Source organism: Acomys russatus, chromosome 22 (assembly GCF_903995435.1).
Source record: "Acomys russatus chromosome 22, mAcoRus1.1, whole genome shotgun sequence".
Classification (NCBI taxonomy): domain Eukaryota; kingdom Metazoa; phylum Chordata; class Mammalia; order Rodentia; family Muridae; genus Acomys; species Acomys russatus.
The window spans coordinates 26,278,345-26,305,142 of NC_067158.1; the positions used below are offsets into that span (position 1 = coordinate 26,278,345).

The 26,798-nt window shown below is 40.8% G+C and overlaps 1 protein-coding gene across 1 annotated transcript in view; it reads left to right on the forward strand.

The window, feature by feature from the left end:
• Grk4 (G protein-coupled receptor kinase 4) overlaps window positions 1-26,798 on the forward strand; it is a 60,212-nt gene that overhangs the window by 20,975 nt on the left and 12,439 nt on the right. The window contains exons 6-11 of the mRNA XM_051165313.1: window positions 4,840-4,932; window positions 7,232-7,295; window positions 10,832-10,972; window positions 15,946-16,136; window positions 22,592-22,629; window positions 24,677-24,766. Coding sequence (XP_051021270.1) covers window positions 4,840-4,932; window positions 7,232-7,295; window positions 10,832-10,972; window positions 15,946-16,136; window positions 22,592-22,629; window positions 24,677-24,766 — 617 coding nt within the window. The remainder of the gene's footprint in view (window positions 1-4,839; window positions 4,933-7,231; window positions 7,296-10,831; window positions 10,973-15,945; window positions 16,137-22,591; window positions 22,630-24,676; window positions 24,767-26,798) is intronic.

The window sequence follows — 26,798 nt, forward strand, 5'->3', positions numbered from 1 at the left end:
ATGGATGGAACATGGCCAAACTCATTCTATGAGGCCATAGTCACTTTGATATGTAAACCTCACAAACACACAACAAAGAAAGAGAATTTCAGACCAATTTCTCTTATGAACATTGATGCAAAAATGCTCAATAAAATACTCGCAAACCAAATCCAAGAACACATCAATAATATAATTTACTATGACCAAGTAGGCTTCATTCCAGGCATGCAGGGATGGTTTAATATACGGAAATCCATCAATGTAATCCACCATATAAACAAACTGAAAGAAAAAACGACATGATCATCTCCTTCAATGCCAAAAAAGCATTTGACAAAATCCAATACCCATTCATGTTTAAAGTTTTGGAGAGATCAGGGATACAAGATACACACCTAAACATAAAGGCTATATACAGCAAGCCAATAGCTAATATCAAATTAAATGGAGAGAAAATCAAGGAAATTCCTCTAAAATCAGGGACCAGACAAGCTGCCCACTCTCTGCATATCTCTTCAATATAGTTCTTGAAGTTCTAGCTAGAGCAATAAGACAACAAAAGGAGATGAAGAAGATCTAAATGGGAAAGGAAGAAGTCAAATTATCGCTATTTGTAGATGATATGAAAGTGTACATAAGTGACCCCCAAAATTCCACCAGAGAACTATAGCTGATAAACACTTTCAGCAAAGTGGCTAGATACAGAATTAACTAAAAAAAGTCAGTAGCCTTCCTGTATACAAATTGCAGTCATTCTGAGAAATTAGAGAAACTACACTCTTCATGATAGCCACAAGCAATATAAATAATCTAGGAGTAACTCTAACCAAACAAGTGAAAGACTTGTTTTTGTTTTTTTTAAAAAAAACTTCAAATCTTTGAAGAAGGAGATTAAAAATGACATCAGAAGGTGGAATGCTCTCCCATGTTTGTGGGTTGGGAGAATTAGCATATTAAAAATGGCCATCTTACCAAAAGCAATTTACAGATTCAATGCAATCCTTATCAAAATACCTACACAAAATTTAAAAGACATTGAAAAATCAATTCTCAATTTCATATGGAAAAACAAAAAACCCAGAATAGTTAAAACAATCCTGTACAATAAAAGATCCTCCAAAGGAATCTCCATACCTGATCTCAAACTGTAGTGTAGAGCAACAGTAATTAAAACAGCATGGTACTGGCATAGCAATAGACTGATTGACCAATGGAATCTAATCGAAGACCGAGAAATAAATCAACACACATATGGACACTTGATTTTTTACAAAGAAGCCAACTCTATTCAATGGAAAAAGGATAGCATCTTCAACAAATGGTGCTGGTCTAACTGGATGTCTACATGTAGAAAAACGCAAGTAGATCCATATTTATCACCATGCACAAAACTCAAGTCCAAGTGGATTAAAGACCTCAACATAAAACCAGACACACTAAATCTGTTAGAAGAAAAAGTGAGGAAGAGCCTGGAACTCATTGGCAGAGGAGACAACTTCCTGAACAGAACTCCATTAGCCCAGGCTCTAAGGTCAACAATTAATAAATTGGACCTCATGAGGCTGAGAAGCTTCTGTAAGGCAGAAGACACTGTCAACAGAACAAAGCAACAGCCTACAGACTGGGAAAAGATCTTCACCAACCCTACATATGACAAAGGTCTAATATCCAAAATATATAAAGAGCTCAAGAAATTAAACACCACCAAACCAAATAACCCAATTAAGAAACGAGGCTCAGAATTAAGCAGTATTCTGAACAGAGGAATAGCAAGTGGCTGAAAAATAAAGAAATGCTCAGGCTGGAGAGACGGCTCAGAGATTTAAGAGCACTGGCTGCTCTTTCAGAGGTCGTGAGTTCATTCCCAGCAAGCACGTGTTGGCTCACAACCATCTATAATGAGATCTGGTGCCCTCTTCTGGTGTGTATATGTAATAAATAAATTTTTTTAAAGCCTGATAGAAGTCTGCACTCAAGTCATTAAAAAGAAAGAAAGAAAAAAAAAAAAAGAAAGAAAGAAAGAAAGAAAAGAAATGTTCAGTGTCCTTAGTCATCAGAGAAATGCAAATCAAAACAACTCTGAGATTCCATTTTACACCCATTAGAATGGCTAAGATAAAAAAACTCAAGTGACAGCATATGCTGGAGAGGTTGTGGAGAAAGGGGAACATTCCAATTCTGGGGGAGTACAAACTTGTAAAACCACTTTGGAAATCAATCTAGCACTTTCTCAGAAAACTGGGAATAGGGCTACCAGAAGACCCAGCTCTTCCACTCCTTGGAATATACCCAAAAGATGGTCCACAACACAATAAGGACATATGATCAACTATGTTCATAACAGGCTTATTCATAATAGCCAGAACCTGGAAACAACCTAGATGTCCCTCAATTGAAGAATGGATAAAGAAACAGTGTTACATTTACACTATGGAATACTACTCGGTTATTAAAAACAAGGAAATCCTGAAATTTGCAGGCAAATGGATGGAACTAGAAATGATCATCCTGAGTGAGTTAACCCAGACCCAGGAAGATACACATGGTATATACTCACTTATAGTTGGACACTAGCCCAACAGAGATGTCCCCTGAAAGTCTTCAGTTAACAGGAGATTGGGAGAGATACTGGGACTTCCTATTGGAACTCCAGGTGACAGAGGTAAAGGAGAATGGGGAAATAGAAGGATCCAGAGGGTCCTAGAAACCTACAAGAAGACCATTAAGGCTAGCAGATCTGGACAGGGGTGGAGGTCGGGGTGGGATCTGCTCAAACTACTGTACCAACCAAGGACAATACATGCAGTAAACCTAGAACCCCTATCCAGATCTAGCCAATGGACAGCACATTCTCCACAGTTGTGTGGAGAGCAGGGACTGACTCTGACATGAACTCTGGTGCCCCCTATTTGACCACTTCCCTTGGTGAGAGACCTGGTGGCACTCAGGAAGAGTAAGCAGGCTACCAGGATAAGCTGTGACCATAAGGTGGGGGAGGAGATCCCCTTCTATCACAAACCTAGAGGAGGGGAATGGGATGAAAGAGGGAGGGAGGGAGGAATGGGAAGATAGAAGTGAGGGGACAACAATTGAGATGTAATCTGAATAAAAATTACTTAAATAAAACCAAAACAAAACTGGGCATCGTGGCACATGCCTTTAATCCCAGCCCTGGGGAGGCAGAGGCAGGCAGATCCTTGTGAGTTCAAAGCTAGCCTGGTCTACAAAGAGAGTCCAGGACAGCCAGGGCTCTGTGTAACAGAGAAACCCTATCTACAAAACCAAACCAAAACAACATATGAATTAACTTGTTTTTTAGAAGAATAAAGTAAAGCAAATCATACGAGTGGCTCAGAATCTAAAACTCAGTAAAAATAGTGGAAGAATTTACAAAACCTTTTCAGTTTTTAGTACCAATTCCATAAACAAACCAAAGCATTTTTCCATTTGGATTTTGTCTATGCTTGAGTACTTCCCATTTGCCATATCTGGGTCACTTTTATAATACTTTGATCCATACCTCACCTTCTTCAGAAGGCTTCAGATCTTCCTACCCCAAAGGAAGTGATATGAATAGCTTGTGACTCACCCTCTGACTGCCCTGTTCTCTTAAAAATAGTGTACCTGCCCTTGTTTTATTTTTTGTGGTATTAGGAATTGAGCTCAGACTGTCACACATTATGTAAACACTTTACCACTGAACCATATCCCCAGACCCCCAAGGAAGAGTTTCATTATTCCTGTAATAGAATTATAAATAAGATCCAAGAGACAGGGCTAATTTCATACAATTTCTCCAAGAAATATGTAGTGTAGGGAGATAGCTCAGTGGGTAAGAGCATTTGTTCTTAAAGCAAGAGGACCTGAGTTCAACTTTCCTGTACTCATAAAAGCCCAATATGACTACTTGTTCCTATAACCCCAGCATTAGAGGATGAAGACATGTGTATTCCAAGAGTTTGGTGGCACATCAGTGAACCACATACACATGCACACACATGATACGTATACACAGACACAAATAAGCAGCATAAAATAATTTATTAGGTATGGTAGGTGTAACTTTTATGAAATACACACTCATGTGCGCACACACACATATCTTGAATGCTTTTTAAACTATTCCTGGTGTGTGTGTGTGTGTGTGTGTGTGTGTGTGTGTGTGTGTGTGTGTGTGTGTGTAGTATATGTAGGGGTTTGTATGTGTGTGTGCCAAAAGTCAACATTGAGTGTTTGCTTCAGTTGTGTTCCATGTAATTTTTTTGAGACAGGGCCTCTCCCTGATTATGAACCTGGCTGTTTTGGCTAGACTGGCTGGTCAGCAAACCCCTTGGTATCTTTTGGTCTTCACTCTCCTACACACACTCCTGAGCTGAGGCTGCAACAACTAGCTTTTGAGAAATGTTCTCTGGTAGCCTACGTTAACCTTGATCTATGTAGTCAAAGATATTCCTGATCCTCTTGCTTCTGCCTCCCAGTGCTGGCATTTCAGGTATACACTACCAACCCTAGCTGTTTAGGTGGGTTCTGAGGTTCCAAATTTAGGTCCTTATGTCTATACAGAAGGCACTCTAGTAACTGAACCATTTTCCTAGCCCCATTACTGATGTGTCTTTCTTGAGTTATTATTTCTCTTATGTCTGTATACATGAAAGGAACTTCTGACTTTCAGAGAGTAAAGGGATTCCATTTCTTTAACATTCTGTAACACCAGAATCTATGGACTTCTATAATGGCAAATTCTGTATACTGAATTGTATATGAAGGTCAACTTTCCCAGTGAATGCTTCTTAACTATGACACAGCTGTCATATTCTTACATGATATGTCTATATAATTGCATAAAATCTTTTCTAGAATTGTCTATGACTATTTGAGTGAAACACCATTTGAGGAATACCAAGACAGTCCATTCTTTTGCCGATTTTTACAATGGAAATGGCTAGAAAGGTAGGTTTTAATTTAATACTAAATAAAATTAGTAACTTCTCATAATATATACTATTTGATGTTTTTTTTTTCTTTTTCTAGACAGGGTTTCTCTGTGTAGCCTTGGCTGTCCTGGACTCGCTTTGTAGACCAGGCTGGCCTTGAACTCACAGCTATCCACCTGCCTCTGCTGGGATTTATTTGATGTTTTCTATCTGTCATAATACTACTGGAAATCTTGAGTTGTATATATTATTTTACATAGAAATCTTTAATAGGTAGAATATATAATTTCTTCTGTTTCAGTGGACCCTGTTCTTTCTCTTTAAAATGGTAGCTAACTTTCATGGTGCATGGTTAGAAAATAAAACATATTTTGGCTTTAAAAGCCTCTGTTCAAATTCTTTTTTTAAGGATTTTATTTATTTTATGTATATGCGTACTCTATCTGCATGTACACCTGCATGCCAGAAGAGAGTTAGAGGGTATAGATGGTTGTGAGCCAACATGTAGTCTGAAAAAGCAGACAGTGCTCTACCTGCTGAGCCATCTCTCCAGCCCCACTCTGTTCAAATTCTTGCTAGCTGTGTGGCATCAGGCAAGTGACTTAACCACTGTGAAGCATAGATCCTTTTTCTGTACGGAGATACTTCCACGCCATTCTTAAGGTTTCTATTACTGTGAAGAGACACCACGACCATAGCAACTTTATAAAGGAAACCATTTAATTGTGGCTTTTTTTTTTTTTCCGAGACAGGGTTTCTCCGTGTAGCCTTGGCCATCCTGGACTCACCTTGTAGACCAGGCTGGCCTCGAACTCACAGAGATCCACCTGCCTCTGCCTCCCGAGTGCTGGCATTAAAGGCGTGCGCCACCACGCCCGGCTAATTGTGGCTTTCTTAAAATTCTGAGGTTTAGTCCGTTATCTTTGTAGGAAGGATGGCAGTGTGCAGGCAGACATGGTGCTGGAGGGTAGCTGAGAATCCTGCATCTGGATTGGCAGGCAGTAGGAAGACAGGGTGATACTGGGCCTGGATTGGGCATTTGAAACCCCAAAGCCCACCTCCAGTGACACACTTTCTCCAACAAGACCACACCTACTCCAACAAGGTCATATCTCCCAATAGTGTCACTTCCTATGAGCCTATGGGGGCTGTTTTCATTCAAACCATCACAATACTCTATGTTGCTTGACTCTAAAAGAAGTGCCACAAAAGCGTCAGCTGCTATTAGGACTATCATTATTGCCATTTCTAAAATGATCATTGATTGTTTAAATAATAGTTGATGTACTTCTTTCCCCTCCACTACCACCACCCCTTTTTTGAGATGAGATTTCATTATGTAGTCTGGTTGGTCTGGAACTTGCTCTGTAGACCAGGCTGGCCTTAAACGGAGATCTGTTTGTTCTGCCTCCTCTGAGTACTGGGATTAAAGGTATGCACCACCATGCTTAACACACACACACACACACACACACACACACACACACACACACACATTTCTTTTCTTGGGAGGTTACATTTTGAAGTACTTTACTTAAAGGAAAGTGTGCTATTTTTGTGTAGTTTTCCTCGGCAACCTTTTGACAGGTTGGAAATTATGTCAAGGATTGTTCCATGAAAAAAAATCATTCCGGGCTGGAGAGATGGCTCAGTGGTTAAGAGCACCACCTACTCTTCCAAAGGTCCTGAGTTCAATTCCCAGCAACCACTCGGTGGGGCAAAACCATCTATAATGTAACCTGATGCCCTCTTCTGGCCTACAAGCAGACAACACTGTATACACAATAAATAATAAATCTTAAAAAAAAAAAAAATCATTCCATGAGCTGTAAATATACATATTTCCTAGAATGGGCTGCTTGCATACTTATCTTAGAGAGGAAATTGAGCTGTTCTGTATCTTGTGTTAGTGTCTTTAATACATTTTAGATGTGCTTGTTTTTCTGAGTAAATAGTTGAGAGCTGTGAGTCCTGAGCATAGATGCCTTTGTCTCGGGCACTCTGTTTCAGGCAATATGGGCCAGTAGATAGAACTAACACCAGCTCTAGGTAGGCTTTTCTATTTTAAAATAACAATGCAGGCCAGGAGAGATGGCTCCGTGGTTAAGAGCTCTGACTGCTCTTCCAGAGGACCCGAGTTCAATTCCCAGCACCCACTTAACTGCTCATGACTGTCTTTAACTCCTGTTACAGGGGATCCAACACGCTCATACAGACATACATGCAGGCAAAACCCAAATACACATAAAAATATAAATAAATAAAAATTTTAAAAAGTGCAATGTGAGATCTGAAACTTTTTTTAAATTGTTTAGGCGGCCAGTAACAAAGAACACATTCAGGCATTACAGAGTTCTAGGAAAAGGCGGATTCGGAGAGGTGAGTAACCTGTGCCAGTTATGGCAGTAATTCTGTTAGAGAGCTACCTGGTCATACACACACATGAGATCATGTAATGTGTCAGTTTGCCAATACATGAAACTCCTTATTGTGCATTTTGAGAATAGTTTCAGGCAACTTGAAATGAAGGTGGATCTTTGAGCAAAAGGTACTTTGCTTTAAGCTTTTGTTTTGTTTTATATATTTTATTAATTTATTCATATTACATCTCAATTGTTATCCCATCCCTTGTATCCTCCCATTCCTCCCTCCCGCTTTCCCCCTACTCCCCTTCCCTATGACTGTGACTGAGGGGGACCTCCTCCTCCTGTATATGCTCATAGGGTATCAAGTCTCTTCTTGGTAGTGATTTAAGCTTTAAAACAACAACAACAAAAACAAAAACAAAAACCCCAACAACAATAAATCTCTTATCTTTTTTACTTCACTTTCCACTTTTCATTCTGATAGAAGCTATTTTTTTCATGTCTGGTGTTCAAGTTAGGCAGTTTGTTGAGACTGAAATTTTTCTGAAAATTTTATTTAGGACTAGCTCTAAAATTTGTTGCATAGACTACGAATTACTTTTAAAGAGATGAAGTCTCACTAGCTTATCCAAATTAGCATTAAACTTCTGGGTTCAAGCACTCCTATTGCCTCAGCAAGCTGGAACCACAAATACACGCCACTGTATCTAACCAGAGGACATTGTCACATATGCATTTTTAACTTGTCTGTGTTTGGACATTGCCTCAGTTTGCTTTCTGTTGCTGTGATAAAACACCCTGGCCAAAAGGACCTTATGGAGGGAAGGGTTTGTTTATCTTACACTTTCAGGTTTCAGACTATCATCAAGGAAGGCCACAGCATGAACTCAAGCAAGAATTTAAAGCAACACATAGATGAATGCTGCTTACTGGCTTCCTAGCTCTGGGTCATGCTCAGCCAGCTTTCTTATGCAACCCAGGCCCATCTGCCCAGGGGGAGGACTGCCTTTAGTGATTGGGCCCTCCTCCATAATTAAAGAAGATAACCCACAGACATGCCTCTGGGCAATCTGATGGAGGCTTTTCCTTAATTGAAATTCCCTATTCCAAGCTCTAGGTTGTGTCAAATTGATGCTAAAAACCAACCAGTATATATAGAGTTGTACCTTATATCTACATTAAAAGGTGTCCAGGGCCTCTTGTGATGGTGCATGCCTGTAATTGGGAAGCTGAGTTAGGAAGATAGCAAGTTCTAGACAAGCCTGGGTTGATTGATTGCATACTGAGACTCTGAGAAAAACAAAGTGTCCAGATCTAGGGATCTAGAACACAGGATAGCTCTAGCCTCACATGTGCAAAGCTTTGAGGATGATTTCCAACACCTTTAACAAAGTATTTTATTAAGATTTATTTAAGCTGGGCGTGGTGGCGAACGCCTTTAATCCTAGCATTTGGGAGGCAGAGGCAGGTGGGTTGCTGTGTTCGAAGCTAGCCTGGTCTACAAAGCAAGTCCAGGACAGCCAAGGCTGCATAGAGAGACCCTGTCTGGGGACGGGCAGGGGGCAGGGACATTTATTTATTTATTACTTAGACAGTGCTCTGCCTGCATGTACACTTTCAGGCCAGAAGAGGGCACCAGATCTCATTATAGATGGTTGTGAGCCACTGTGTGGTTGCTGGGAACTGAACATCTCTCCAGCCCAAGAAAGTATTTAAAAAGTGTGAATTTAGCCAGGTATGATGGCACATGCCTGTAATCCCAGCACTCAGGGAGGCAGAGGTAGAGGGATTGCTGTGAGTTTGAGGCTAGCCTGGTCTACAAAGTGAGTTCAAGACAGCCAAGACTACACAGAGAAACCCTGTCTAGAAAACCAGAAAACAAAACAAAACAAAATAAAAAATGTATAAATTTAGAAAATCCTAGGGAAACTTCACACAGATTAATGAGGGGGAGGTTTTAAATATGATGGCTATCCTGGATCGAGGTCACTTGTAGCAGCTAGATGAGAACAGCATACAGTTCTGTTGAGATAATTTAAAGAGATGTTAATTGCCCCATTAATTATCTAGAGTGATCACATTTAGCCTATGATTTCCAAGTCTGCCTGAGACAAGCAAGCCATTGGGAACTCACACTTTGTAAACTCAGAAGCAGGTTGCACCTCCCAGGTATGATTTAAATCATACATGCTCTTGAATTCTACTTTAGAACAAAAGCGAATCTACCAGCATTGCCTCAAAAGTAATTTAGGAAGCCAACTTCAGAGTTGCTGTGCTCAAGTGAGCTGTCAGCCATTTGCATATTGAGGTGAAGAATGTGAGCCAGAGCCACCGTCACTTCCTTATGGAGGTGTACCCCGGCACAGCTGGGGACGTGCGCAACTTAGGGTTTGGTCTTTAAGGGATCACTCCTCGCTGTTGTTCTTGATCTCCAGGTGTAAAGCTTTAGATTTTACCAAAGAACAGGGGGAAAGTTGTAGGGAGCTAGGTCACATGTTTATAAGAAATTAAATTCTATGATTTAAGGTTGGTTCAGTAGGATCACATTAGTACTTTAATCACTGTGAAAGACTTGATATAGAGTATATTTGGATACATTTACTTGGTTTTTCAAACATGATTAGATGTATGAATTAACTATGATAGCTCTTTGCAAACTTTTTGTGGTTATGGTAGGCTCTAAGTCAAGGCCCAGAGGACAATGTGCACTCTGCTTCTACGCTGAGTGTCTGTCAGAGGCTCCTTACTGAGCCAGTCGGGACAGTGGCAGTTCCCCTTTAGCCCAGTTCCTAGCATTAACACCTGGCCATCCCCATGAACTTAGAGAGCAAGCAGCATTTACTTATTTTGCCACCAAGAATTCTCTAGCTTATGCTTTAAGTGTATAAAGTCAGTCTCCAGCTTCCTAAGCCAAATGCAGCAGAAAGCACTTGGATGCAAGACTGCTTCCAAAGGTAGCACAGTACTGAAGAGCTGTGTAAGCCCCAATCAAGTCTTGCTTGCCATTTTCAGTTGTGTGATCTTGGTCGACATCTTGACTTCATCTATGGCAGGAGAGAGAGGACCCTGCTTTAGCTTCCTGAATACATGGACCCATTGTGCCTAGGCTTGAACTTTTTAATTAAAAAAAAATTCAGGATTGTTCAAATTTTATATTCTGATTTTTTTTTTTTTTTTGGCTTTTATAAGAATCTAAAGACCTATCAGGACATACTTAAGTAGACTCAGCATGAGCACATACAAAAAGGTTCCATTTGCATCTTGATAAAGCACACTGTTTCATTCACTTCACTCCCCAGCAGCTACTGTTGACAAGAAACTGGGAGTCAGAGGGTGATCCGGCTGAAAACTTTGTTATTAACACCAAGTGGCTCCCCCAAAAAGCAACAAAAAACAAAAAAACAAAACAAAACAAAAAAAACAAGTATCCTTGGCTTATCACATGCTGTGTCCAGACTTTCCCAGGAAAGATTATCATAGAGAAAACAGTTGATTTCATATGCCCTAAAAATGCCAGGTATATGTAAACCTTTTTCCCCCTTGAACTAGGTTTGTGCCTGTCAAGTACGATCTACAGGAAAAATGTATGCCTGCAAAAAACTAGAAAAAAAAAGAATAAAGAAGAGGAAAGGTGAAACTATGGCTCTGAATGAAAAACGAATCTTAGAAAAATTGCACAGTAGGTTTGTAGTAAGTATCTTATTTTAGTCATAGTATCAATTACTTTTCTTGTTGCTGTGGTAAAATGTGTGTCCAAAGCAACTTAAGTAGTAAGTGTTTATTTTGGCTCATAGTTTGTAAAGGATACCGTCTGTTACATCACACAGGACATGATCTCTAGAGTATGCAGTGACAGGCCACATTGCACCTGCAGTCAGGAAACAGATGTATGAATGTTGATGTAAGCTTGTTTTCTCCCTTTATTCAGGATGGGACCCCCAGGTCATGGGATGGAGCCTCCAATGTTCAGGGTAGATCTTCCCTCCCAAGACCCACAGGTCTGATTCTAAATCCCATCAGGGTGGCAAGAGTTAACCATCACAGTCTTCCCCTGTATATTGTTTGAGTCACAGCATCTTGGTCATCAGTCCTGTTGTAAACTCTGATTCCAGTTATGGACTCAGGTGCTGTTTTCTTCATTGAGTTTTTGTGGAGGTTTGCTGTCTTCTGTTGGAAATCACTTCATTTTTAAAATGATGTCCCTCTGATTTAGGCTTGGCAGGCATACGGCAGTGCTGATCCTGCTGTTGATTTGTGACTTGTTTCCAGTTTTATGCTGTCAAGTCTTCACACCTTGATGATTTGTGATGAATGCTTTTCTTCCCCATGATAGCCAAGCTCATGTCTTAGCTCCCTCACGTTGATCAGCTCTGGCCCATCAGCACGGTGGCTTTGATATACTTAAAGGTTCTTTTGTTAGTCCTCATAAAGTGGATCTCCTCTCTCTTCTCTCTGATCTCTGTCTCTTTCCCATTTTTTCTTCCTCCCTCCCTCCCTCCTCTTTTTCTTTCTTTCTTTCTTTCTCTGTGCCTGAAGTGTTTGCCGTTGGACCCTCAACTACAATACTCCAATGGTAGGATCTTTCAAATTCCACCTGTCAGTATTGCAGGTGAGAACTGAAGATGGAGTGGACTGGTGTGAATCAGAGGAGTAATACCAGGTTGGAGGCTGTGATATATAGCGTAGTTTTCCACCCCTACTTATGCTTTGGAACATCTTTTGAAGTATGAAGACTGGTTAAGACAGAGGATCAGTGGGCTGGAGAGATGGCTCAGAGGTCAGGAGTACTGTCTGTTCTTCCAAAGGTCCTGAGTTCAATTCCCAGCAACCACATGGTGGCTCACAACCATCTATAAAGAGATCTAGTGCCCTCTTATGGGGTGCAGGAAGGATACTATATAAATAATAAATAAATCTGAAGAAAAAAAGACAAAGGATGAACAATGGTTATGCAATGATTTTGAGTATTAAAATGTATTTCCTTGGAGTCGTTTATTTCTTGGTATCAAGGTTAGCTGCTTTGTAGAGACATGTTCTAAACCAGCACTTCTTTTTTTTTTTTTAATATTTATTTATTATTATGCATACAGTGCTGAAAAGGGCATCAGATCACATTATAGATGGTTGTGAGCCACCATGTGGTTGCTGGGAATTGAACTCATGAGCTCTGGAAGAGCAGTCAGTGCTCTTAACCGCTGAGCCATCTCTCCAGCCCTAAACTAGCACTTCTTCATAGCCACCATCTGTGTTTAGCAGGATGAGTCTATGTGTTTGCTATGACAGCTTCACATAGAGTAAAGTGATGGTCTTTAATAAAACGTACTCATCTTAGAGCTGCTTAAACATGTGGTACTACCTTGAAGCATAGAAACCTCAAATTTACCTTTATGAGAGGGATATAAGTAATTGTGGCTTATGAGACAACATAATTTTGTTTCTATATTTTTGGCTTCTTCCAAAGACCCTAGACATACTTCATTTTATCTGTCATTCTGGGTTGTGGGTTTTTTTTTTTTTTTCCTGTTTACAAATTATCATTGGCCAGTTCTGACCTACCCTTAAGTGCTGGGCAAGGCTACTCAGTAGTGCCTTTACCTGGGAAAGGGTTCCCACTGCCACTTTGTCTATGCACTATGTCTCCTGATTTCTCACCTTTGTCTGCACTTGCCCATTGCAGTTTGTTCTCCGTGAAGCAATACTCTTTTGGAGAGTTAAACTGTGCTACACTTTCCTCTTCGAATTGTCTTCTGGTCATATTCACACTGAGAACAAAATTGAACTCTGTTCCAGTCTCTCAGGCGCTGAGCCCCCAGACTCCTGCAGCCTCTTCCACCCTACATCCCAAGATGTCTCATCAGGCCTGGAAGCTGGATGTACTCTCTATCTGGAATATGGCCACCACTTCTGCTCATCCTTGAATATCCCTCTCTTCTACTTCTGCATTAGTCAATCTGTGCCTCACTGTCTGATGCTTACAGAATAGAAAATCAGAGCCCTTTGGTGTCTTGTTCCCCACTGGGTCCTGGTACCTAGATGAAGGCTGGCATGATAATAGTTGTCAAGATGATTTTAATATGCATTAAGTGTATATGAGATGGATAATCATTTAGAGGAGGGAGAGAGTAAGGGTCTTTATCTCATAAAGCATAAATGAGACATACCAGGCAGTTTGATTCTAATCCAACATATGTTAGTTGATGATAAAAGTGGACAGCAGGGGTGCTGTGGAGACTTTATCCCACCCTCCTCTTTCTCAGCCCTCTCCCCTCTACCTGCAACGTCACTCTCTCCTAGGGTTTAATAAAAAAAATATTGACCAAGTTAGATTTATTTCTGAAATGAAAATCAATTAATATAGTTTATCACATTACTAGAATAAAGGGAGAAAACCATATAGTCACTTCAGTAGTTGCAAGAAAAACTTTTATTAAAATCCAGGTGCCATTCAGGTTAAGAGCTCTAAACAAGGCTGGAAAGATGGCTCAGCTATTAAAGGCTAAGCTTACAACCACAATGTTAGAACTTTACTTTGTAGCAGACGTAATATCATGTAGAGCTATTGGAACCCTCCCCCATGACTAGGACACTCCCTCTTACTATCTCTAATTAACATTATATTGGAAATTCTAACCAGTGCAACAAAATAAAGGAAAGGAGTTAGGGTTGTCAGGATTAGGGATAGAGCTAAAGAAAGAAGTAAAGAGTCAGGTGTGAGCCGGGCATGGTGGCGCACGCCTTTAATCCCAGCACTCGGGAGGCAGAGACAGGTGGATCACTGTGAGTTCGAGGCCAGCTTGGACTACAAAGTGAGTCCAGGACAGCCAAGGCTACACAGGGAAACCCTGTCTCGAAAAACCAAAAATAAATAAATAAATAAACAAATAAATAAATAAATAGAAAGAAGTAAAAGATTCTCTTTATTTTTATTTTTTTATTTTTTTATTTTTTATTTCTTTAAGGCAGGCTGGGCTTGAACTCACAGCGATCCATCTGCCTCTGCCTCCCAAGTGCTGGGGTTAAAGGTATGAGCCACCACGCCTGGCTAAGATTCTCTTTATTTTTGAACAGTGTAGCTCTATGTGGAGACAATCCTCGACTCTATATAACTAACCTAGGATTTAACTAAATGACTGGAAGTGAATCAGCCACAAGCCGTTAGGAGGTGTGTGTGTGTGTGTGTGTGTGTCTGTATGTATGTACTTGTGAGAAAACACCAAGTACATACCTATGCACATGCTTCCAGAGGCCAGAGGAGGAAGTTGAGTATCCCTATGTTATTACCCTTCACTTTATTTTCTTGAGACAGTCTCTGACCTGGAATTTGCTGGTTTGTTTGTTGTTTGTTTTTTCTAGTTAGGCTAGCTGGTTAGCAAGCTCCTCTTTTATCCTCTCCACCTTCGGAGTGGGATTACAGGTATTCATGGCCATGCCAAGCTTTTTTTTTTTTTTAAACTGGGATCAAAACTGAGATCTTCATGCCAACACGGCAAACACTCTTTATCCATTGAACTACTTCCCTAGGCTGGAAATAACAAGTATATTGATAACAATTATAATAGCACCAAGGGCCATCACAGTCTAGGCAAAAGTTCTACAAGATATGAGGAATTCAACACTTAGAACTGTAAGATGCTATTATAAGAAATTAAAGAATGCCTAAACAGAGGAGGACCATGTTCCCAGACTGGATGATTCAGTGTTGTGAAGATGTTGGTTCTTCTCAGTTGATCTAGAGATTAAATGAGTATAACCATGATCAAAATCCCAGCAAGGTGGGTTCATGTGTGCATGTTTACATCTGTGTTTGAGGTGTCAAACAAGACAATAGAGCAAATCTTACCAGAGTCTGAGAATGTAGCTCTGTAGTAGAGTACTTGTCTGACAGCTATAAGGCACTAAGTCCAACTAATAGGAATAGGAGAAAGAAGAAGAGTATCATTTTTGACCAGGTGCATCTGTAATCCCAACTATTTAGAAAACTGGGGCAGGAGGGTCATTTGATTCCAGTAGCTTAGGGCCAGCCCAGGAAAACCTCATTTCTTCAAAAGCAAAACAAAACAAAATGCATAAAGATAATTCACAAGAAAGGTTACAACTGACTAATATGAAAAAGTATGAGGAGTATTCATTACAAATTAAAACCAGTATTACAGTTCAAGGCCAGCCTTGGCTAGATGATGAGTTGGGAACCAACCTAGGCTACATAGTGAGACCCAGTCTTCCAAAACCAAGACCTGGGGATACAGTTCAGCACCACAAAAAGAAACAACAAAACCCCACAATCAGAAGCCATTATGCCTTGGTCATCATGGCTCATACCAAAAGATCAACACCACCAAATGTTGGAGGAGTGTGGAGCAGCAAGATCTTGCCAGCACTACTGAATGCAGGTGCTCCAGTGTCACACAGTCAGACCATAGTGTGGCGAAATCAGCATCCACCTCTCTACTCACTTTCCATGCAGAGCTGTATGAGATCTTTGCTAAGTAAAGGTCCATATGATGTGTGTGGTGTGTACTTCTCTGCAGTACATAGTCAACCTAACAGATAATTTGTATTGTTGTTAGTAAATAGAACAAGCCAGCAGTGAACAAGCAGACTTTTTTTTTTTTTTTTTTGTATATTTCTTTCTTTCTTTCTTTTTATGATGCTGTTGTCTTTAGGTTAGTTTAGCCTACACTTATGAAACCAAGAATGCCTTGTGTTTGGTGCTAACCCTTATGAATGGAGGGGATTTGAAGTACCACATTTACAACATGGGAAATCCTGGCTTTGATGAGCCGAGAGCTGTGTTCTATGCGGCAGAGCTGTGCTGTGGCTTGGAAGATTTGCAGAAGGAAAGAATTGTATACAGGTAAGAACTGTGCGACCTGACACAGCCTATGAGTGTTGAAGCCTGTTCACGTAAGTCCTGGGTTCCACTGGGAGTATTCTCTGGCTCGTACTGGCTGTCGTGGGACGGGAAATGGACAACAGGGAGGCATTCTGAGAGGGGGATTGTCCCTTAAACTGTAGGATACAGCCAGTCAGAAGTGTACCTTCATTACCTTCTTAGTCTATCTTTACTCTTCTAAGAAATTGTCTTTTTGAAGCAGAACTTTTCCCTTACATTGACCAACTAACAGTGTAAACATGAGAAAGTCTTTTTCCAGAATTCTGAGATATTTGACAGCTCTGATAAAGACAGTCGTAATGTTCCAAGAAAATAACAGGATCAAGTGTATTAAAATGTTACCAATTTAGAATTCATTAAGAAAATCAAATTAAGCTGGTGATACACATTCCTTTAATCCCAGCACTTGGGAGGTAGAGGCAGGCAGATCTCTGAGTTCTAGGTCAGCCTGGTTTACAGAGTGAAGTTCTAAGACAGCCAGGGTCACATAGAGAAACTCAAAAATCCTAAATAAATAAATAAATAATAAAATTAAGCTCTGTGGTTAGAATTAGCTTAGTATAATCAGTATATTTAAAATTTGAAAACAATCTTAGATGTTGGGGATTTTTTTTTTTTTTTTACAGCGAATCTCATTTTGATTGCTCTCCCTGGGGACTTTTATTTCCTCTTCCAGAGATTCACTTGCTTGCCAGTCAATCCCTAATGAGAATTTCTTTCCTTAAAAAAAAAAAATAATGTGTGTGTGCACACATGTGTTTGTACATGTGTGCATGTTTGCAGAAGCACATGCATGAAGGTCCAAAGACAGCTTTGGGTGTCAGTTTTCAACTTTGAGCTTGTTTGAGATAGAGTCTTTTGTTTGCGGCCGTGTAAATCAGGATAGCTGGCCTGTGGGCTTCTGGGCATTCTCTTGTCCCTACCTCCCATCTAAGGCGTGTGCCCCCTGCCCATCCCCCCCTTAGTCTCTGTTTTCTATGGGGAGCAGCTTAGTCTATTGACTTTATCTCCGTACTGCCTGTATTGCCCCAGTGCATTTTCCAGAAGGTCCTGACAAGGCATGTTTGAACGCAGATCTGACCCCATTGCATCTTCCTCTGGTGTAGGACTCTTGTTCACCAGGTGTTCAGACCCCTTATGATACAGCTTCTTACTAACTTCTCCAGCTTTGTTTCCCGATGACCCACATTGATCCCCTCAGCCCTTGTTATACGCATGTATTTGTGGTTTCCAGAACATAGGAGTCTTTATTAACTCCAATCTTGCCATTGTGTTCCTCTGAGGATGCCTTCTTCACTGCAACCACGAGTCTTCCTGTCAATATAAGGACTGCAAACGCCATTTCAATGCCCCCTCTCACATTCGGAGGAAGATCATGTCTTCCCCCCTTTCCAAGGAGCTGAGGCAGAAGTACAACGTGCGGTCCACACACACAGAGAGAGACAGAGAGAGAAGTACACACACACACACACTCTTTCAGTTGTGTATGAATATATGCTTGTGTGGGTTCATCTGTGTACACATACATGTGGGGGCCAAAAATTGACATTGGTTTTCTTTCTTGATCAGTCTCAACCTTATTTATTGTAGCAGAGTCTAGGTGAATTCAGAACTCAACAGTTTCAGCTGGTCTAGCTAACCATTTTGCCCTAGGGACAGACATCCTGTCTCTGCCCCTTGAGCTCTGGGAGTACAGGCTGCTATCATTTCTGTGTTCCTTTGATATTGGTTCTGTATGTCTTAACTCTAGTCTTCAGGCTTATGTGGCAAGTACTTTATTCACTGAGCCATCTTTCTGCCCTCAAAATTTTTTGAGCACTGATATCTTAAGTGGAAAATTCCACACTGGACCTCATGTGATGAGTCACTGGCAGAATGCTTGTTTAGCATGTATGAGGCCCTAGGTTCAGTCTGCAGTAACACAATCAAGTGCATGTCCACTAAGAGTAGTGTGAAATTGCCTTCAGGTCTGTGAATAATATCTGTAAGAAACATAAGAGACTTTGTTTATATCTTAATCTGTTCACAGAGTATCTCATTATGTATGTAGAGTATTTCAAAATCTGAAATCCAAGAGCACTTTCAGTTACAATTATATCAAATAAGGGATAATTAACCTGTACTAGAAGTAAACCCATTTCTTACTTGCTTTCAGAGGCAATTCAGCATTTTGGGAAATGGACTCTTACTAACACCAACTTGCTTAAAGTTTACTGGGCCCAAGTTTCTTAATCAAGATCATTTAACACTCATGGCAGTGGGGCCTGCAGAAATGGCTCAGCAGTTATGGGTGCTTGCTGCTCTTACATAAGACCAAATTTCAGCTTCCAGCACCCACATCATACAGTTCACATATGACCATGGCTTCAGCACATAGACATAGATGTATATACATAAATCACAAATAGAAATAAAAAATATACCTTAAAGAATTCTTCAAAGCAATTAGCCAGTATTGCCTTTGTCTTTCCTTTCCTCTCTTGCCCCAACCAGGAGCACAGCTCTTCCTTGTGCATGTTGGTGTCTAGAAGGCTGGTTATATGGGCAGTAAAATAATTTTCTGGTGATGAGCATAAGCATAGTAAAGATGTATTGTCATCTACAGAAGTGGGAGCAGACGAACTCCTGAAAAGAGGATCATGTAGTATTTGAAAGGGAGGTTGTTAGAACTCACTTGGTAAGACACCTGTGTGGGGCTCATATTTGCATAGTTGGGCAGATATCTTGTTATTTTGCTGAAAAATAAGTGTCATAGTATATGTGAGTTGTTTTTTCTTTGCATGGTACTACCTATGCAGTTCTGCTTGGGCAACTAGGGGCAAACGCCCAGTGATCTGAGCCTGCTCATTGAGATGCAGAGTTCGCTACAGTAGTGTCTCCACTCCCTAAGACAGATTGCAGCTAGGGCTTGTTAAGGCTAACTTGTTTGGATCTTGCTTGAAGGTAACTGCAGCTTTGCCCTATGCTCAACTGCATCTATCCTAGAACAGCATCCACTGCCTTGATGTCTTGAGATTTGAGTACAGCTGCTTTTTAAGATCCTGGTGTAAATTTCATTGAGGCTACACCAAAGTTCAAGTTACACCAGCATGCTTGTGCCTGCCTCATACTCTTCTCTTAGTGTCATCCTCAGGTATGTCCAGCATTGTTCCCACTGTGAGCACAGCAGGTCAGCATTCCTCTTTAGTGTGGCTCGTGTCTACCCATGCTTAGTCTTTGTTTTGTTTTTCAAGACAGGGTTTCTCTGTGTAGCCTTGGCTGCCCTGGACTCACTTGTAGACTAGGCTGGCCTTGAACTCACAGAGATCTGCCTGCCTCTGACTCCTCAATGCTGGTACTACAGGCATGTGCCACTGTGCCTGGCCCATGCTTAGTCTTAGTCCCCAGGAAAGGCTGATGGCTTATTCTCCTGGGGCACCCACGACAAACAGAAAACCAAGCATAAAGCCACCCTGAGATGGCAGGTAGGTTTTACATGAGGTGTAACAGGTAATCCATGCTAGTTCAAAGCATTCTCTCTGAAAAGTATCTTCAGTTCTGCTACCTCATGATCAGTCAAGACTTAGTAACATGTTGGAAATGAGATTCAGATGGAAAAGTACTATCATCCTTAACAGGAAGAGGAGAAACCATAAAAGTAAGCTGGTGTGAAGACCTCCCAGCTATTCCAGGCTGATCATGCCCTCTTAAATCTCACTAAATATTTATCTCTGGCATTTATTAAGCCCTTTCCTGTCTTATTTTTTCTTGATATCATCTCCATTTCTCAGATGAAGAAACTGAATAGTTGGTGCCAAAGTTGTTCCCTAATCTTGAGGTTTGCTGCCGTGAGGCTTCTACACAGGTTGATTATGTGGTTCATATGCCTCATATCTTGCAGTGGTTCTCTACAGTCCATAGGATTTGTTACAATTTCCAGAACATTTACATATACTTTTCTTCTCCACAAAATTACATATATGTTGTACACAGGCTGCAGTTTCAGCTATAAAAAATAATATAGTGTTATTTTTAATTCATAGATATGTCATACAGTCTATCTTCCTGTCTTAGGATTCTGATTAGGTCATCATTATTCAACCCAAGATGAGACAAGAGAATGCATCCAGTAAGCCCCTTACACTTGAGGGGCTGGAATAGCCTAACTACCAACAAGGGCATAGCATATCTCTTCATGTTGTTTCCAGTGTCCTCTTTGCTACAATACATTGTGCACAATCTCACAGGTGGTTTGAAAAGCTATTTATTTTCATCAAAAACCTAGAAAAATAAAGTTTATAAGGGAAGGTTTGAGAAACAGTGGTCTAATGCCTTGGTGCTTACGTAATACACATCCAATATCATAGCTCCTCTCCTATATGTCCCTAGTGTGTCTCTGCTTAATTTTCTAATACCTCAAGTGTATTGCCTTATCTGTACTTACTCTGGAGAATCTAAATGGCTAGAGACAGAGCATATACAGTTCACAGCCATGACATACAGTGGGTATTCAGTGTCAGATGGCTAATATTACTACTTTGTGTGGCATTCCTTATTTAGAGTATGGACAGCCTTCCAAGCACTTAAGATTTCAATTTATGATTAGTGTTCAGCATGTATTGTTGCAACAGTTATTGTTTGTTCTGGTTTAGTTTTTGTCACTGTGATAAAATTCCTCTGACCAATACTCCGGGGAAGGAAAGGATTTGGCTTACACTCCCATGTCACAGCTCATCCCTGACAGAAGTCAGGCCGGGAACTGAAGCAGGGGTTTGGAGGCAGGAGCTGAAGCAGAGACTATAGTGAAGTGTTTATTGGCTCACTTTTCCTTGCTTGCTCAGCTAACACCTTATACAACCCAAGCCCACCTTTCAGGGATGGCACCACCCATGTTGGGTGGGCCCTCCTACAGCAGTTATTAATTAAGAAGATACCTTATATCAGGGCAGTGGTGGTGCATGTCTTTTATCATAGAATTTGGGAGGCAGAGACAGGCACATCACTGCGAGTTTGAGGCCAGCGTGGTCTACAGAGTGAATTCTAGGACAGCCAGGAGTATGTAGAGAAACCCTGTCTCAAAACACCAAAATTAATTAAAAAGAAGACAACTTACAGACATGGCACAGGCTAAACTGATGAAGCAATTCCTCAACTGAGGCTCCCTCTCTCCAGATGACTGGTCTGTGACTGGTTGGCAAAAACTAACCAGCATAGTTATTTTATGAAATGCCTACAGTGTTCTCCTGTCAGAGCAATATTTTTGGTTTATTGTATAGCTGATTATATAAAGTACCAGGCATAAGGCTAGCTTCTTACGTTTTAATGAACCTGTAGATCACCAAGGACCAGGCAGAAATGTACCTGAGTCAGTAGGGCTCAGGGTAGGCTCAGGATTTTCATCATATCTAGAGCCATAGTGATGGCAGGCCACATTTGAGCAGAGAGGTTTGAATGTAGTCCTCTGAGATGGGAGCTGGACTAGAAAGGTTAGAAAATCCATGAAATTGTGAAAGTTCCACACCAAAAATAGTTTTTAGTAATGTTTAGTGGGGTTTTTAATTACCAAATGCATAGAGGGAAAATGCTCACTATTCTTGTACCTAGAGAATGAATGCATATGTGCCCACTGGGAAACAGCCCCTGCCAGGAGCTCCTGCCAGACCACATGGTCTCCCTACCCACTCTCTACCCTGCCCCTTCTGCCCTGACAGCAGTGACAGTCACTTTGAGCCTCCTGAGCAGATGGCACCTTGACAGTGACCAGCTGCCTGCTGCTGGCAGGTGCCCACTTTGCACCTCTGGGGTTTTCCTGTGTTGGTCCACTGTCTCATCTTCCTGCTGTGGCATTATTTCTAGGGTATTGTCCTGCACTCCTAGGTTCATACTGTCTTTTTTGTGTGTTCTAGTGATGTGTCCACAGATTGACAGAGGTACTTAGGGAAGCTGGATTGCCCTCAAATGTGAAGTCGTGATTAAATATAAGTCCTTTGAAAGTATTTTTAAATGAATTGTAATGCATTTTAAAATACCCTAACTATAAGACAGAATGAGTGAAGTTCATTTAAGACTAATTGCTTTCCCTTACTTTGGGTCTGTATGCAGAATCACTGAAATATCTTTAGCTTGGCAGGTCTATGCAAATCAGTCCATTTTACATTAACATATGTATGGTGCTTGCTAAGATAATTCCTTTTGTTTTTTATAGGCATACATCACCATGCCTAGCAATGTAGAGTTTTTGTAGAATTCTTGAGCTGCCTGTAGTTGTGTTTGAAGCCTGTAAGAGCTTGGATTGCTCACAGAGGGTGGTTTTACTTTTTGCCCTTCTAGCTACTGCTTTTTGCCATCAAGTTATCTGTGGCTGTTTTCTTCTCAGTGCTCAGGAACTATAGGACTGACTTCTGAATAACAGCATCCTGTTATTTCTTTCCTTGTAGAGACCTAAAGCCTGAGAATATCCTCCTTGACGATCATGGTAAGTGAGCAGAGCCTTTCACGCTTAGGCATAGACTTTTTAGAGGGGCACATTTACCTGAAAATTAGTGGACATAACTAGTTAATAATGCAGACTGGAAACAATAACTGAAAGGAACTCTTTGGGATGTGTTCTTTAAAACAAAACAAAACAGATGATATTGCCATTACCTGTATTTACATAAAGGCAGAAATGCCAGATGTTAATCATGGATGCTGTGAAATAGGTGAAAATAAACCCAAAGTGATTATTTGCCCTCCTGTTCTTTGCTATTGGGTCATATTTACTTTTCTTTATTCCTCAACCCTCTAACCTTGGCATACTGCCCTCTGTGCTATCCCCTTATCATATATCACTTGTCGCAGAGTGGGGGTGTAGAATGCTGTCATGGGGACCCTGTGGTGGTAGATGGGGACTGGCCCCCCAGTCCTCTCCTTATCAGCATCATGGATGCCTCTAACCTTGGTGTCTCTGGACCTGAGAACAAGTCCTATTGCTAGGATTCTGCCTGTGTTTACACTAACTAGGTTAGCAATACTGAGAGAGAGCTTCTGTCTAGTGATTTTTAATGGCTGAAAGGATCTTCCTGAATAGTAGAGAACAGGAGACAAAGCCAGAGTTAATGGTACAAAGAATACGCCCGAGTGGCTGAGTACTGAAGGCAAATGTGGGACATTATCAGCATATAGCTTTTATCTCTACTTCTGCCACTGTTTTCTGCTTGTTACCTGACTTATGTACTGACCCCATGAAGAGAAAAGGTGCTGAAATTTCATTTTATGGAATACTTAAGAAGTAACTACTTGACTTGGTTGTATCTGCAGCATCTGACTGTAAGCTTGTGATTTGTGCTGGGATGTGCTGCAGTACTACTTAGAGTTGGCATTGGACTTACTTTCTTACTTTCTTTCTTTCTTTCTTCCTTCCTTTCTTTCTTTCTTCAAGACAGAGTTTCTCTGTGTAGCTTTGGCTGTCCTAGACTCACTTTGTAGACCAGGCTGGCCTCGAACTCATAGAGATCAGCCTGCCTCTGGCTCCTGAATGCTGGCATTACAGACATGTGCCACCTTGCCCAGTGGCATTGAAGTTTCTTTAAAAGAGGGAGAAGGGGAGAAGACACATTATATTGTAGGACATTGAGTAGTTTACTAGGTGTATTATTAAGGTGAGTTTAAATCCTATGACAGGTATCCTTAAAAGAACATTTTCTGGAAAAAAGAAACATTTTTTATAATTTGTTACTTTCATAGGAATTTAGCAAACATTTGTGCCCTCCTATACACAAAACATTTATATAGTAGAGTTCTCTAAGTAAATTATCTTAATTTCATTACTTCTACTTGTAGTTATAAGGAAATAAAATAAGTATAGTACCTCTGCTTTTAGTCTGGGGGTTATCTACTGTTAAAGGGCTTCTTCAAGTGTAAATATAATTTTTTTTTTTTTGGTATTTCGAGACAGGGTTTCTCTGTGTAGCCTTGACCATCCTAGACTTACTTTGTAGACCAGGCTGGCCTCGAACTCACAGCGATCTGCCTGCCTCTGCCTCCCGAGTGCTGGGATTAAAGTCGTGTGCCACCATGCCTGGCTGTAAATATAATTTCTTGCTGTTAGTGAAACTCAGTGTGCTATATGAAAATTTACTACATATGTAAAGATTAAATATAAGTTTTCAATATTGCTATTTTTAATACACTTTTGTGTTTTGTAGCACTGGAGATAGAATCTAGAGCCTTATCTATCCTAGGCAAGTGTTCTATTACTGAGTTACAGCCCCAGCCCTCATCAGTGCTGCTTTTTTTTTTTTTTTTTTTTTTTTTTTTTGGTTTTTTCAAGACAGGGTTTCTCTGTAGCTCTGGCTGTCCTGGACTCACTTTGTAGACCAGGCTGGCCTTGAACTCACAGCATTCGCCTTTCTCTGCCTTCCAAGTGCTGGGATTAAAGGTGTGGGCCACCACCGCCCGGCAACCAGTGCTTTTTAGATTATAATTGTTACTAAAATGTTACTTCTCTTCATGATCTGTACATTGTGTGTGAACATGCACAGGACACATCCGAATTTCAGATCTTGGTCTAGCTCTGGAAGTCCCAGAAGGGGAGATGGTTCGAGGAAGAGTTGGTACTGTTGGCTACATGGGTAAGTGAAAGATGACTTTGGTGGACCTTATCCTTCCCCTAGGGAGAAAATTAGCTTTAAATTTACTCTAATAGTATGAATGTTTTTTAACAATTAACAATAATGCACATTAAAATACATTTAAAATATTTGTATTACATTTATTTATCATTGTGTATATGCATATGTGCATATGAGCGTGCCAGGGAGTTTATGTGGAGGTCAGAGGACAGCTCGAGTGACTCTGTTCTCTTCTTTCACAAACTCAAACAGTCAGACTTTAAGGCATTTTCACCCATTGAGCCATCTTCCAGCCCCTGAAGTAGCACTTTAAAAAAAAGTTATAAATAACTGTTTGTTCCAAGGAGCAGGCCAGAGCCCCCTCAGAACTTCTGAAACGGCTTCTTGGTGCCAGCAGCCATGGTGGCCTTGAGCACATTGAATCGCATGGTCTTGCTCAGGGGCCTGCACTCTCCCTTTAATAGACATCGCTCCCCTACCCCCAATAGACCAGGCTGGCCTTGAGCTCAGAAATCCACCTGCCTCTGTCTGTGACACACTGGATTAAAGGCTTATGCTACCACCTCCAGCTTCTTTCCCCTCTTTTATTAAAATTCTTTTCTCATGTAATATACTCTGAATACAGTTTCCTCTCTCTCTGTTCCTTCTAGTTCCTCCCTGCCTCCTCTCCCATCCACAGGAGATGGGAACTGGGGTGGGGCGGCATGGAGGGACAACTGCAAAGCTGGGCATAAGGCTGGGAGAACAGAGAGTTAAGAAACATCTTTTTTAAAAATTTATTTATTTATTATGTATACAATGTTTTGCCTGAATGTACACCTGCAAGCCAGAAGAGAGCACCAGGTTTTATTATAGATGGTTATGAGCCGCTATGTGGTTGCTGGGAATTGAACTCAGGACCTTTGGAAGAGCAGGCAGTGTTCTTAACCTCTGAGCCATCTCTCCAGCCCCCAAGAAACATCTTTTTAAAGCAGCTGATAATATAGCTACAGTTTAACAAAGACATTTGAACCATAAGTAAGAACTATAGTTGGAACTATAACAAATGTGTAGTTTTTCAGTTATAAAAAAATAAGAAACTCTAATTTACAAAATAATTCGGAAAACAGAGGCTAGAAAAATATGCCACACCTGAGTTGTTGTGCAGCAGCATTTGCGCCCATTAGTGCTCGGCCCATGAGTTATAATGACAACTGAAGAGGCTTCCTTCCCTAAAGAATAGCTGCTTCCTTACATAAACACCGCTACTTTAAAATGTTATCCAAATGTTAAAATTTAACCCAGTCTCTTAGTAAACGTTGTTAAGAATCTAAAGCAGTGGTTCTCAACTATCCTAATGCTATGACCCTTTAATACAGTTCTTTATGCTTTGTGACCCCCACAACTATAAATTATTTTTGTTGCTACTTCATAACTGTAATTTTGCTACTGTTATGAATCACAGTGTAAATATCTGTCTCTTCTGATGGCCTTAAGTGACCCTTGTAAAAAAGTAGTTTAGCTTTGCTAAGGGGTCGCGACCCATAGGTTGAGAACCATTAATCTAGAAGGTCTGCACAGTCTCCTAGTCTGTAGCCCCCTTCCTTCCTTCCTTCCTTCCTTCCTTCCTTCCTTCCTTCCTTCTTTCCTTCTTTCCTTTCTTCCTTCTTGTCTCGTTTTTTGAGACAGGGTTTCTCTGCCTAGCCTTGGCTATCCTGGAACTCACTATGTTGACCAGGCTGGCCTCAAACTCAGAGATCTGCCTACCTCTGCCTCCCTTAATACTGGGACCGAAGGCATGCGCCACCACCGCCAAGCTTCTACAGCTCTCTTTCTAAAATCAGGAGGTGTGCCCATTGAGAGTTCTGAGTTTATGTGCTGTGTGAGGGCAGAGTCAAGCAAGGCCACAAGTCTCCTCATGCAGCTAGCTTCCCATGCATGTGGACACACCAGCCTAACCCACCTGATCCCTGGGAAATTAATCATGTTCAGATTATTGCAAAAATGAAAGGCATGATGGGTCTCTCAGATCCTGACATTCCTCCCCTTGTAG